Genomic DNA, 15000 nt, shown 5'->3' with positions numbered 1-15000 from the left:
GGCGTGGAAGGTTATCTATATAGACGACTGTACATTAGGGGGGAAGATGCACTGTGCTATCTCCAAGGAGTGACAAGGCCGTTTTATTATAGTTTGCTGTCCCGTTTTATATGTGCTCTCTTCGTTCTCCTCTCTCGTCTTGAATTTTTCTCTCTCTCTCCTCTTTGGTATATGTTTGGTGGTTGTTGTTATTCTATGCTATATATTTACTTTTTTATCTATCGTTTCTCATTCTTTAGATATGTATCAAATCATTTTTGTAGCCGCTTTTCGCATCTCGCGAAGTTGGCAGTTGTATGTTCTCTCTCGGGGACTTGGCTTTTGGCGACCTGCTGGTTAACTTTTCTGAATTACGGCTGTTAACTTTGGAAGAGATGAGTGATATGAAAGGCCTTTTCGTTTTCGCCTTTTCCATTATTTACCATCACTGAATTTCCTCGTAGGTCCCATCACGTATTGTAATATCTAACATAAACTCCTTATCACTTTAATTTTTTACTTATAATATCGCTTCTTTACCATTTCATTGTTTATAAATAACACTAGAGTGGATTATACACAACCACATCCAAAGGTTGTATTTTTTACTCTCTTTTTCTTCAATTTTCTTCAGCGCTTTCCTCCTTTTCCGCCGAGCAGACAGATCACTTAATGTCATCGTTCTTACAGTCGCATAGAAAATAATTCATATTTTTGACAAGGGAGGGTACCATTACGAATAGTGACGTATGAGGATAACGGTCACTATATCTTTCAGTGATAGATTAAACACACAAATAATGATACTGTATATCTTTGCTCCTGTCTGGGATGATGGAGTACGACTGTATTGAGAAAAGACGGCAAGAACTGCTATGAAAGAAACTAAAGGCTGCATAAAATATAGAAAGGAGTTTCGAGAAGCACTGTTTGTTTATAGACTCGCACTCATTCGCTCCTTCTCTTTTTCTCTCCTTCTGTCATTAGGCTCCTTTTCCCTTTCTTTCCTTCTCTCATACGCCCCTTCTCTCTTTTTCGTCTTCTCTCATTCTCTCTTTTTCTCTCCTTCTCTTCTTCTCTCATTCGCTCTTTCTCTCCTCTCTCTCTCTCTCTCTCTCTCTCTCTCTCTCTCTTCTCTCTCTCTCTCTCTCTCTCTCTCTCTCTCTCTCTCTCTCTCTCCTCATTCGCTCCTTCTCTTTCTCTTTCTTTCTTGACTGAATTCCTGTTTGCATGTGTATGCTTATTAGATAGACATAAAGGGAAATCTTAGGAAATGTATATTTAAAGTGCTTATGCTGTGACTACAATAAAAAAATACGGTCAAAAAAAAGTTAGAACAAATATTATCTATACAGTTTTTACAAACACCGCAAAGTTGATTTGAAACTTTGTTGCCTGGAAGTTCTAAAGTAAGCAAGACAAGAGCTATTGTAGATAAGGTTTACGACTGTTCTGAACGTGATAAGGAATCTTAACTGTGGCATACAAGGGTTTTGCGCAGATAGAAATAGAAACATCTTCACAATATCATAGAGAATTCGAATTTCGTGTGTATGTGTTTGTATGTGTGTGTGTGTATGTGTGTGTGTGTGTGTGTGTGTGTGTGTGTGTGTGTGTGTGGTGTGTGTGTGTGTGTGTGTGTGTGTGTGTGTGTGTGTGTGTGTGTGTGTGTGTGTGTGTGTGTGTGTGTGTGTGTGTGTGTGTGTGTGTGTGTGTGTGTGTGTGTGTGGTATGGTATGGTATGGTATGGTATGGTACGTGCGTTTATTTGTATTTGTAAGAAACTGCGAAAAAGATGTATAATTCTGTACTGAAAGAGATATACCTAAGAAACATGGACGTAAATCAGAAGTTCATCACGTAAATATATATATATATATATATATATATATATATATATATATATATATATATATATATATATATATATATATATATATATAACATTTAAGATAGGTAAGAATAAAAATGAAAAATAAGAAATAAATGAATTTCGGGAAGAGGTGGCAAGAAAAACCCATCTTCAAAGACTAAGAGTTCTTTAAGAATTACTGCAAGGAGATGTAAAAAAAAGATCAATTCCTGCGCACATTCTTTTCATTCTTGCAAGAGGCGAAGGGACTGCCGTGCTAATGACAGACACGTGTTTTGCGCTTTTCCCGGTCAGATTAATGAACAAATTTCTCGCGTCTATAATTCCGTAAGTGAGAAGACACCACGTAATATAATTAAGTCTCTCAACGTCAAACTCTTTCTCTCGGGGACTGAGGCATTTTGGCGACCTCTCGGCTAACTTTTTCGGCAATTACATCCGTCGACTTTGGAGGAGAGGAGGGAAGTACAGCCTCTTTTCGTTTGTCTTCTCTATGTTATGTTTAGACTTGTTGTTCTTGCCACGCTGTTGTGTGTCAGCGCTTGGAAGAATTTTCGGCTTGTTTGAATCTTATATATATAAATATATATATATATATATATATATATATATATATATATATATATATATATATATATATATATATATAATATATATATATATGTGTGTGTGTGTGTGTGTGTGTGTGTGTGTGTGTGTGTGTGTGTGTGTGTGTGTGTGTGTGCGTACAGACACACACATTTATACACATCAGCATATCATTATCTCTGGCCAGTTGCTCAATCACAGCATTTCCTTCACTCTCCCTTCCTCTCTTTCCCAATCCCCTTTCCCTCGCCTTCCGCTTCTCATCCTCTTCTCCTCCTTTCGCCTCGTTTCGCTCACATCATCACGCATCTAACGGGCCGAAAGTAACGAAAACGAATGAAGCTAAATGGCACGGTAGGGGCCAGGAAGAAGGCGAAATGGGCCGAGTGGTGTATTGTGTATCCATTTGCTAGTGAATATTTGAATACGACACAGATAATGGTTTGGTCGGAGGCGCTTCTCGAGATTGGGGTGTGGGGAGGGAAAGGGGAGGGGAAGGGAAGGGAGAGGAGGGGAGTGGAGGGAAGGGAAGGGAAGGGTGAGGGGAAGGGAAGGAAGAGCAAGTGAGGGAAGGGGAGGGGAAGGAGGGGGAGGGAAGGGGAAGGGAAGGAAGAGGGAGGGAAGGGGGACGGGAGGGGAGTGCGTAGGAGGTGCGGACGCGTAAAGTGATTCGGTCTGACAAAACACAAAGGAAGATGATATTGTCCATAGCAGTATCTGTAGAGCTGATCCAGTCTCACAAAAGAGAAAAGGAGGATTTTACAGACGAGTTGTAATAACGTTAGTGGTAATGGTAGTGGTGGTAGCAGTAGTCTTCGTAATAATAGGAATAGCAGAAATAGTAGTAGTAGTAGTAGTAGCAGCAGTAACAACATTAGTATCTGTAGCAGTAGTAGTAATAGTAGTAATAGTAGTAATAGTAGTAGTAATAGAGGCAGCAGCAGCAGCAGTAGTAGTAGTAACAGTAGTAGTAGTAATGGTAGTTGTTGTTATTGCAGCAGCAGTAGTACTTGCTGCTGTTGTTGTAGTGGCAGTAGCAGAGACAGTAGGTAACTGTATGATACTGCTACTAGTACCTTCAGCTCAATCAAGAGTAAACAATAGACAGTGCTTCATAATTTCGAAATCAAAATGGCAACAGAGGGGTCAAAGTCACCTGAAGGGACAACTAAGGTCGATCTAGCAATAATAACAATGTGGATACTAGATCTATCAGTTCACAAAGAAAAAAAAATTGTCTGTGACACAACGAATGCCAAATGAGCAGCATACACCGACGATGAATTAGGCACAGGAAGAGAAAAAGGAAGAAATAAAAAATCGCGGACTTGATCCGACTTGGTCCACAGATAAGCCAGTTTCCAAACCTTGAAAAAAGAATATGAAAGCCACCCCTTACAAATGTTTACTGGCGGCGGAATGGAGGCGACGCCTAGCGGTCAGAGCCATCTGGGAGCTGTCACATTCAAATGAGAACATCAAAAACGAAATAGATAGACTGGGGGGGGGGGCAAATTCCATTATATATAACGATAACAGAACTCCAGGCAGGCCGCACAGCTTTCACCGTCAGCCTTTTAAACATCATAATTTTTCGCCAATACAGGATGTCGTATGTTTATTCAGGATCTCTCTCTCGAAAAGTAAAACCTAAAAACGCCCCATGAGACATAATGGAGACAGTACTACTACGCCTGGTGGAGATGTACATAAAAAAGAACTCGGTAAAGTTACGGTAAAGAAACTCGAGAGAAAACATTGAAACTTTCAAACACAAACACCTGCTCTGACAATTCAGAGCATCCTCCAACGTAATGTGAAACTGACAGCGGCGAATCAAGTCAGTGCTTTTGAAAGAGGTCCGTGCAAAACAAGAGGGTGGTGACAATGTCTCATTAATGGTAATTACTACGGTATTAGTGGTTGCATTAATCCGTTTTCATAAAACGAAATGCAAAACAATACTGTCTGCAATGGAGACTTCCAAATACACGACCGAACGGAAGTAGTTACTGTCTCCTGAATGTAACTAACATTTACTGGGAAAATACCATCTAGAAGTAGCTACCATCCACTAGAAATAAATGCCATCTTTTGAATGTAACTACTATTTTCTGGAAATGAATACCATCTTTCGAATGTAACTACCATTTTCTGTAAACAAATACCATCTGGAAGTAACTACCATCCACTAGAAACAAAAACCAGCTACAACTAACTACCTTCCTCAGACCACCTCCTGGAAGTAACTACCGTGTGCGAAATTCGTGGCATTCCGTCCAATCAGAACTTTGACGGATTTGAAGATTAAGCTGAAACTATCCTAATTAATACATTGATATCTCTGGAAATAATATCCCGAAAGGAGATAAGCTTAACCCGTGATTCGTGGAGATCATTTCTTTTCTATCATTTAAACGTTTTCTATTACTCTGGTGTTTGTCATGAAGCTTGAAGTGGAACAGGTCATAGCCAGTCCATTTGTGTTTCCCTTGAGCCATTTCACTGCATTATTCTCGATGGCGGAGCATTGCTTACACTCGACCGGTTATTCTGCGAAAAACGTTAGTGTGTTATTGGTCTTCTGTAACCTCCAACCAATATATATTGCGACCGCAGACATTCTAACCACCCTCCATTCTCTCTTAAAACTATATAACTAAATAAATAGATAAAAAAAGACGGTAAAGATATTGGCAAGATTAAAAGTCTCGATGGACTTTGCAGAGTGAAATAAGGTTTGTCTCGCAAATAACAAACTGCTCGATCGAAGCTCGTATGGCCTATGCCGAGTCCACCGTCACTCTGCCGTAACAAATTTCCTGTAGACGAAGTTTGGGAGTGGGAGAAACAAACGAAAAAAAAAGATAGAAAAAGAAGATTAAAGAAAAGGAATGGGAATGATGTTGTAATAATGCATGTAGTGTAATGGTATGGCACCATTGAAATGTACTGGTGACATCACATATAAAAACAAAACAATTAATGTACATCACATTAAAAACATTGGGAATTGTAATTGCTGACACAATAAGCGTGTATATGTTTACTTGATCAAGCATTTTTGAAATACCTTAATATTCAACTTACGCGTTCAAGCTGAAATACAGAATAATGGAAATGTGTTCATTATAACAAAAACTCCATACTGTATTTCCAGACGATTTGGTTGCAAAATAAGGAATAAACAGAATAATTCAGTAATCAGTATAACAAAGTTTACGTAATCCATTGCAAGATGAATTGATTTACAATGTCTTCCATGAAATCTTCTGCGACCCTCCTCGATCACGCTGTCTAAGAATAAAGGTAAAATGCGGCTGATTAATAGATTCCCAAAGTTTAGGTTATTCATATCGGGTGATTTAGTCCATCCTCCTTATGTTCTTCGTCATTTGGTACTTTATGATATCCATAGTTTAACTAAAGAAAAAAATATTTCGTCGATTTTTCCTTTTGGCATCTGCCACCTGTTCGTTCTCCTCCTACTTTCATCTTCACTCTTCTCTCTTCTCTTCTTCTTCCCCTTCTTCAGTTTCCTCTTTCTCCTTCTATCCCCACTTTTGTTCATCCCCTTCCTCTTCCTCTTTCTCTCTTTCACATTACTATTTCCTTTCTCTTTCCCTCCACCTGCGTTCTCTTCTTCCTTCTACTCCTTTCCTTACTCCTTTTCTTCCTCCTCCACACACACACCCTTTTGTTCATCCCCTTTTTCTCTCTCCCTTTTCTCCTTCCCCCTCCCATTTCCCTTCTCTCACCTTACACCTCCTCCTTCTTCCTTCTCTCTTTCCCACTTCTTCTCCCCATCCTCTTTTCCCCATTCCTCCCTCATATTCCCTCCCCTTCTCCCCCTCCCCGTTCTCCTCTTCCCCCTCCTCCCCTTTCTCTTCTTCTTCGTCTCCTTCCACCCCGTTCTCTTCCCATCCCCCTCTATCTCCTCCCAACCGCCTCGCAGTATATAATCCAGGCCCTGGTATAAGCTGAGACTTCGTTTGAGAAAGACTTCCCCTAAGGCATGACAAACAAACAGGTGTGTGTGCTTGGCGAAAAAAGACAGGAATCCCACGTGTTTGCCAGCGGCTCATGGGAACTGTAGCATGTAGTTCGTCGCTTTTTGAGAACACTAAAAGATTCTTCAGCCTTTCCGAGTTGGTGTCAAGACAGTGGGAGCGATCAAAGAACTCCGAGCCAGACGTCCAAACACGGGTCTTTGAGGGAAGTAAAGAAATTGAATACGGCAAATACGGTTGAGTTATTCACTTATTTATCTCTGGATTTCTCAGGGGGTAAGTTATCACTCTCTCTTTTCTTTTTATTCTTTCTTTTTTCTTTCTTCCTTTAGTGTCGTCACTGCCACAGCGTTATCCTCCTCCAGACCATCGTGGAATTCAAGTACTTAAGGACTTTCCAAAAACAGAATGAGCTGTGGCGTATTTAGCATCTCTCTCAGACGTGGAAGTTTCCCTGAGTGTGTGTGTGCATGTGTGTGTGTGTAATACATTCAACATACAAATGTATATATACACCTCATTATAAATCATAAATTCAGACACAAATCGAAACACACGCAGACGGAAACAAACACTGAACCTCACAAATAAACAAGAAAATAACAATTAGGCAAGAAATGGTTATTGACAAGACCTCATCGATCTAAGCAACAAAGAGGAGAAGTGAAGGAGAGAGAGAGAGAGAGAGAGAGAGAGAGAGAGAGAGAGAGAGAGAGAGAGAGAGAGAGAGAGAGAGAGAGAGAGAGAGAGAGAGAGAGAGAGAGAGAGAGAGAGAGAGAGAGAGAGAGAGAGAGAGAGAGAGAGAGAGAGAGAGAGAGAGAGAGAGAGAGAGAGAGAAAAAAAGAAGATAAACAATAGACTAGCGAGCCAACAAAGGGGTCTCCATCAAGATGTAATTTCCCAAGCATGAGTGATGACCATCTTACCTGTAAAGGGGAAAAAGGTAGGGAGGAAGGGTAAAGTGTTCCTCTTGGAGTATTGAGGGGAAATTGATAAGGTTTCAGAAGGGCTACGTGAGGGTAGGTGAGGGTAGGTGAAGGTAGTAGGGGTAGGTGAGGGTAGGTGAGGGTAGGTGAGGGTAGGATAGATGGTGGATGGGGATAGGTAAGGTAGCTGGTGAGTAGGTTTAGGTATGAGTGGATAATTGTAGATAGTTATGGATAGTGGTGGGTGGAAGTAGGTAGGTGTAGATAGGTGTGTGAGTATAGGTAGGTGGGGGTAAGTACAATAGGTGGCGATTGGGCAAGTATGGATGGGGGGGGGAGGAATCGGTGATATTAGGAGCAGGGACAAGGCAACTGCTACTACCACCACTGCTAGGTCACTGATAAGAATGTTGGTGATATTACTACCACTAATCCTACCACTACCACTACTGCTACTGCTATTACTACAGTTACTACTACCACATCCACCACTACTACTACCACTGCTACTTCTATTAACACTGCCACTACTACCACTACTACTGCTACCACGACTACTACAACTACTACAACTACTACTACCACCACTACTACTACTACCACTGCTACCATTACCACTACTACTACTACTTTCATCATCACCATCTTACTATGAAAATTATTTTACTTTCATGATCACTAATCTTATCGTGCGATGTTGATATTATCATAATCACTGTTGTAACATATTGTATATGATTCATTATTTTACTCGATTTATCCTTTTTATTCCTAGTTATTCAAAAATTCTCTGTCATCTTTATCAGTAACACAGCCATTATCTACCACGCCATGCCTACAATCTCTTTCACATCACATTTATTCACAAAACATCATCACCATCACCACAATCCATCACTCAGCTACGAATACATGTCTCACACCTGCCAGAGTGTGAAATTACGGACTTAAGGCAACGAAAAGAAATGAAACGACTCAAAACAGATGACTCTCTGGCATTTCTTTGTGGTAAATGACCCTCTTGTGAGACGGACACGAGTGGCTCCTCCGAGAGATTTGACCTTTGACCTTTGTGGCAGAGAGTGTTATGAACGCGTCATTTCTCGTTTTTTTCTGTCGGTGCGATTATTTGGTTCATCTTTTGATTTTCTTTTTTCTCTCTCTCTTTTATTCTCTCTTTTCTGTGTGTTGGTATGTATGTGTGCGTGTGTGTGTGTGTGTGTGTGTGTGTGTGTGTGTGTGTGTGTGTGTGTGTGTGTGTGTGTGTGTGTGTGTGTGTGTGTGTGTGTGTGTGTGTGTGTGTGTGTGTAAATGTATAAGATAGACAGACCTAATGCACAAGCGTAAGGAATAACAGTTGATGATTTGGGATAGAAATTGCTGACATCAAATCTTGGTCATTTAAGGTCGCTCAATCTGCTGCATATAAATTGTCTCAAACTGCCTCCCCGGCCTGTGATTAATTTCTGTCTAAACGAAAAAAAAAAAAAAAAATCTTTCTATGTTTTCTCTTTATCTCTTTCTGTCTATCTTTAATTGTTTCTCTCTTTGTCTCTACATCATTCTCCCTCTCCCTCTGTCTTTACAAACTCCTCCCCCCTCCCCCCCTCTCTCTCACGCACTCACTCACTTTTTACTCTTTATAAAGCCGAGTTTCCAATATTTTTATCTGCAATTTTATGAAAGAGAGCCAGTGTTTGCTAATACACGTTATAGCATTTCCTCGTTCAACTCGGTGTGTGTGCATGTCTATTTAAGTGGGTGGGCGTGGGCGTGTGATCGTGTTTGAGTGTGTGTGTGTGTGTGTGTGTGTGTGTGTGTGTGTGTGTGTGTGTGTGTGTGTGTGTGTGTGTGTGTGTGTGTGTGTGCGTGCGTGCGTGCGTGCGTGTGTGTGTACGTGCATGCTCACGTATGCTCATGTGTGTGTATTTATATATGTGCGTAGGTGTGCCCGCATGTATAACCATTACCATGCTTGAAATGTATATACGTATGCAACCATGTTGTGGGAGTTTACAAACCCCTCATAGACAGAGTATACGCACCCCACGCTATAAAAAAGACACGTTACTCATCTGTATGATAATACCACCCGGCGCATATAACAAACCAAACATATATATTTTTTTGTAAAATATCCCTCTACACGTTTCTACTCCCAAACCTCATTCGTCGTGAAAGCCGTAATTCTGGTGAAGGTTGAAACGTTCACGGATGACTACAAACGTTAACGGATGGGTCATAAAATCTGCACTTGAATGGCGTGCCTACAAGCAAACGTTCCGTACAAACTTAGCTTACCTTTTAGTTTTAACTCAAGAAGGAGGTGTCTTTGCTTGATGCGGCTGACGAGAGGAGGGGCGGAGAGAGTAGAGAGAGAAGAGAAGCGAGAGAGAGGTAGAGAAGTGAGGAGAGAGGGAGAGAGGGAGAGAGAGAGAAGAGATAGAGATAGAGAGAGAGAGAGAGTGAGTGAGAGAGGAGAGAGAGAAATGCAAGAAAGAAAGATTGAACCGCAGAAAAATGAAACAACAGAACAAAAACAGAAGAAAAGCTAGATTACTCCGCACTTAACGCAGAGCTTCTCACTAAGTATCAGGGCTTTAGGAGGTGGTAGCCTGAGGCCTGAAAGCATCTGCCGTAAGGAAATGGGCGGACCTTGAGGAGATGAATGGATTTCTCGGAGATACTCTCACGTTGTCAACGGTACTAATCATCTCGCAAAGTTTATTCTTCGGTGTCTAAAGATGATAGATATCGAAGAAAGAGGGAGAGAGTGTAGATAGAAGAGAATAGAGATGAAAAAGAGTAGAGACAGGAGATGTAGATAATATGTCGGTAGGATAATAGATTTAATTATTATTATTAAAATATAATAGATATATAAAATAGTAGATAATAATTTATATAATATAAGATAGATTGAAGTGGTAGAAAGAAATGTAGATATATTTCTATGTATATATATAATATATATATATATATATATATATATATATATATATAATATATATATTATATAATATATATATATTATTAATATATATATATATATATATATATATATATATATATCTGTGTGCGTGTGTGTGTGTGTGAGTGTATGTGTGCATATGCTTGTGTGTGTGAGAGAGATTACGCTAGAAATGTGTATTATCACAAAATGCGATCTATTATTGCCATTACATCACTGTGCAAAATGACAGTATTTTTCGTTCCGATATAGTAAATGAAATCACATTTTACACAGTGTCAACAACCGCCTTTGCGAACATAAAGAATCCTCCTAAAATATTAAGACCTAAAGTGATTTTTTACCCGAAGCAAAACAAGTTCTTTTAATAGATCCTTTTATTCTCTCTCTATTTTTCATGGACAGCTTCAATGTCATTATGAAGAGTTCATTTACATAAAGTGATTTATGATAAATACAAGTAAAAAAAAAAAAAAAAACACGTAACGAAAAGAACATATAAATGAAAAAAAAAAAAAAAAAACATTATAGAAGGATCATTGGATGTTTCTGCAATCTAAATAAACAAACGTACCTCCCCCTCCCCTCCTTCACCCTGCCGTTTCACCCACGTCAGAGATACGAGTGGCTGGATAACACTCGCTGCTGTAAAACCTTTACCAGATAACATTAAATGCATGATCCTAATGTTTATTTTTTTTCTCTATCTGTATTTCTTTCTCTTTCTCCCCCCCCTCTCTCTCTTCATCTCTCTCTCTCTCTCTCTCTCTCTCTCTCTCTCTCTCTCTCTCTCTCTCTTTCCATGTTAGGAAAATATAAAATAAAATGTATTAATTTCCTAAAGTAGTCTTTTACTCTATTCATAAGTTGTTTATTGTGTTGGTGCAAGTGTGATGTGGAGGGAGATAATATGATCCATTTGCATTCAGCCAGTTAATGAAATGGCATAATTACTTAGTTAATTAAGCCATTCATGTGTTTTTACATACTTCCTTTTTTTAATTACATCATAAAGAAAGGAAGTAGGTCATTCAGCATAGGAAATTTATCAGCCATTGATTGTAGAGATTGGGCAAACTACCCTCCCATCGAATATATATATATATATATATATATATATATATATATATATATATATATATATATATATATATATATAATATATTATATATATAATATATATATATAATATATACATACATATATATAGAAAAGTTTTTTCTTTTTCGATTTCTTACAAAAATAAATAAAAATAAAAACAAAAACAACAACAAATCTCAAGCAAAGAATGGTCCTCGACCATAAACTCACAAAAGAAAACAGGAAGGGGAAGATGAAAGGAAAAGGGTGAAAGAAGATGAGGGAAAAAGAAAAGAAAAGGAGAATGAGAAAAAACAGAGAGATGAATGAGAATGAGAAAAACAGAGAGATGAATGAGAATGAGAAAACACTAATCTCAAAACAAGAGGAATTATGATAAGTGTCTCTTCCCTTCCCCATCTGATTCCCACGGGTAAGACCCATTCCCCAAGGGCAAGCATAGGATAGGGGATGCGTACCTTTTCCCAACCTATGCCCTCCGAAGTCTGCTGTATTCCCTTCTCTCATACCATCTCCCCTGGCATGTGGATCTATTCATGTTCATTATGCTTTTGTATGTTGGTTACGTAATAAAGGATAATAGAACCATAAGTACATCAATACCGACTACGTATTTCGAAATACAGAGTACAGATCTTTTTTTTATTTAATTATTTTTTTTTACTATTCCTTCCAAGGTTGCTGTGAAAACTCTATGGGGACATTATCCGCATTTCACTTAAAACCATATCTCAATTACTTAATCTTCCTGAATCAACCCATACATCACGCAAATTATTTTAGTATATATTGACATTATAAACAATTATATTAAACTCATTATTCACCTTATCACCTTGATTTACCTCATCGTAAGCTCTCTTCTCCTCCCTAGATGTGCCGCAGCTCCGTGTTCATCGTCCTCGGTCTGGTAGTGATGGTCGCTGCTGTTAGCCAGGCCCGCTACCTCCCAACCCGCGCCGATGACTCCAGGCTCGACGAAATCAGGGAACTTATCAGAGAGGTGCGCTTTACTGCTTTCTGTGTGCGTGAGTGCGTGTGTGTGTGTGTGTGTGTGTGTGTGTGTGTGTGTGTGTGTGTGTGTGTGTGTGTGTACTGTGGTTTTGCTGATGTGTTTTGCTCTGATGTGCGGTCGTGTTCATGTCCTCGGTCTGGTAGTGATGGTCGCTGCTGTTAGCCAGGCCCGTACTCACCCGCGCGATTGGACTCCAGGCTCGCGAATGGATTATCAGAGAGGTGCGCTTTACTGCTTTCTGTGTGCGTGAGTGCGTGTGTGTGTGTGTGTGTGTGTGTGTGTGTGTGTGTGTGTATATCTTTGTATATCTGTATGTTTGTATGATTGTGTCTGGGTTTGTATATCTATGAGCTTATCTGTCTCTCCTTTTTGTCTATAGATATATCTGGCCATCAACATTTTTTACTTATGAAGAGAAACTGATGCAGAATTGCTTTTAGCTACATATGGAAGTTAGAAATCATTATTCATGTGAAATAATATCACAGGTAGGATATCCAGACAAACTATAAAAAAGATTGACATCGGTAGGCAAACTTAAGAAAACAGAAAAAATAGACTTACTGGAATTTAAAGTGGTAGTATGTAACATGAATACAAAAAAAAGCATGATAAAGACGGTTTTGATGAAACAGAATGGACATTTTAGAAGGAATTATTTCCAGCACGGGGGTTGGACATGAGTAAAAAGAAAGGCAATAACGATAGCCCATTTCCCTTGCCCAGACAACCTGGTGTTTATTTTATAAGGTCCAGAAGGAGAGGGAGGACGGAGGAGGAGGAGGAGGAGGAGGAGGAAGTGGAGAGGGAAAAGGAGAGGAAGGGGAGAGGGAAGGGGAGAGCGAAGATGAGAAAGAAGAGAAGAGGAAGGTTGAGGTGGAAGGGGTGAAGGAGAATAAGAGGAAAGTAGGAAGGAAGGATGAGGGGGAAAGGGAGAGGGAGGAGGAAGGGGTGACGGGGGATGAATAGGAAGAGGAGAGAGGGTATAAGGAGGAATAAGAGAGGGAGGATGAGGGAATGGGGGGAGTGAAGATGGAAATGAAAAGGAAAGGGAAGATGAAATGAAAGCGGAGAAAGAGGATGAGAAAAAAGGAGAACGAGAATGAGAAAAAAAGAGAGAAGGAGCATGAGAAAAAAGAGGAAAGGGAGGACAAGAGGAAAGGAGGAGGAGGGGAACAGGGGAATAGCTGCTAACTCCTAATAATACAACTCGAAGACGCACTCAACACGGCGAAAATTCCTTGCTTCAGAAATAGGAGAAGAAGATCGCATTTCTGAAGAGAACCAGCAACTCTTTCAGCTGAATTTTGACTGCGCTTTCGCTAGCTGACACGCATCTCAAAGACAAGAATTTTAGTTCAATCCTTCTAGCTTTTCTTCCTGTTTGTAATTTGCTGCGTCTATTTATGTGTTGTTTCTTTCGTGTTGATGTATTTTTATGGTCAGTGTTGTCAAAAGGCATAGTGATAAATTATAATGATCATGATTAATGATTATAATAATTATGAGGATGATGATGATGATGGTAATGATGATGACGATGATGATAATAACGATAATAATGAAGATAATGATAATGATGATGATGATAATGATGGTGATAATGCGAAAAATGAACATGATGATAATAGTAATCTTACTGAATGCTTTATAAAATTTTACGTTAATAATATGTCGGCCTCAGCTTCATAGAAAAAATGAAATATTTAATGACAAGCTTGACTGACAAACACTAGACGTTTCCAGGCTACAGTAGAGCTATTGATCAGACTTGAATATACTTAAATCCAGAAATATGTAGTGTACAGACGCAATGTATGTTCGTGTACATGATAAACATGGGCATATACAGTATAACAAATACATAGACACTAACTTTCCTCTCGACACAAATAAAGATACACATTTTATATTTTAGTCTCAGTTAACACAACGAAAAAATAAGAATTAGTATAAAGAATTAAAAATAAAAATATAAATAAATAAATAAATAAATAAATAAATAAATAAATAAAAACAAAATCTTCACGCTTTAGTCAGGAAAGCACCGCCGCAGAGCCTAACCGAAGTCCCGTTGTTTCCTTTGCAGCTGCTGGAGCGCACAGCAGAGGGAAGCAACAGCAGAATGATGGCCAACTCCGGCTACGAAAAGCGGTATCTCTTCAAGCGATCTGCAATCCCCGAAGGCAGCAACAGCAACAACAACAACCTTAGCAACGTTGCAGGAGGCGAAGTAGCGACGCCTCTCATTAACCTCCCCCAGTAATTAAAAAAACAAAAACAAAAAAAAGACTATCCCTCTCAAAAAAACAAAAAAACAAAACAAAACATAAACCCTCCACACACACACACTAAAAAACAATATCTGAGAAGACCCTCTACATAAAAATACTCCCAGGTATATGATAGAAACTTTCAACGACCATAAATGTTATCTCAGCCGCGAGTGGGTCTACCGATGGCGTACACACACCTTGTAAACTCTCTGTCATGTCATATACTGCACTGTGTTCATTGTTTGTCATGATCTTTCATTT

At 39.3% G+C, this 15000-nt stretch overlaps 1 protein-coding gene across 1 annotated transcript in view; it reads left to right on the top strand.

Moving 5' to 3' along the window:
* LOC119578002 overlaps positions 1 to 15000 on the top strand; it is a 46077-nt gene that overhangs the window by 30866 nt on the left and 211 nt on the right. Inside the window, exons 2-3 of the mRNA XM_037925704.1 lie at positions 12323 to 12451; positions 14553 to 15000. The exon at positions 14553 to 15000 is cut by the window's right edge and continues 211 nt beyond it. Of these exons, the coding sequence (XP_037781632.1) occupies positions 12323 to 12451; positions 14553 to 14729 (306 nt within the window). The 3' untranslated portion in view covers positions 14730 to 15000. The remainder of the gene's footprint in view (positions 1 to 12322; positions 12452 to 14552) is intronic.

Source organism: Penaeus monodon, chromosome 10 (genome assembly GCF_015228065.2).
Source record: "Penaeus monodon isolate SGIC_2016 chromosome 10, NSTDA_Pmon_1, whole genome shotgun sequence".
NCBI lineage: Eukaryota > Metazoa > Arthropoda > Malacostraca > Decapoda > Penaeidae > Penaeus > Penaeus monodon.
The sequence above is the reverse complement of the archived record's forward strand: the minus strand, read 5'-3'. Positions and strand labels throughout refer to the sequence as shown.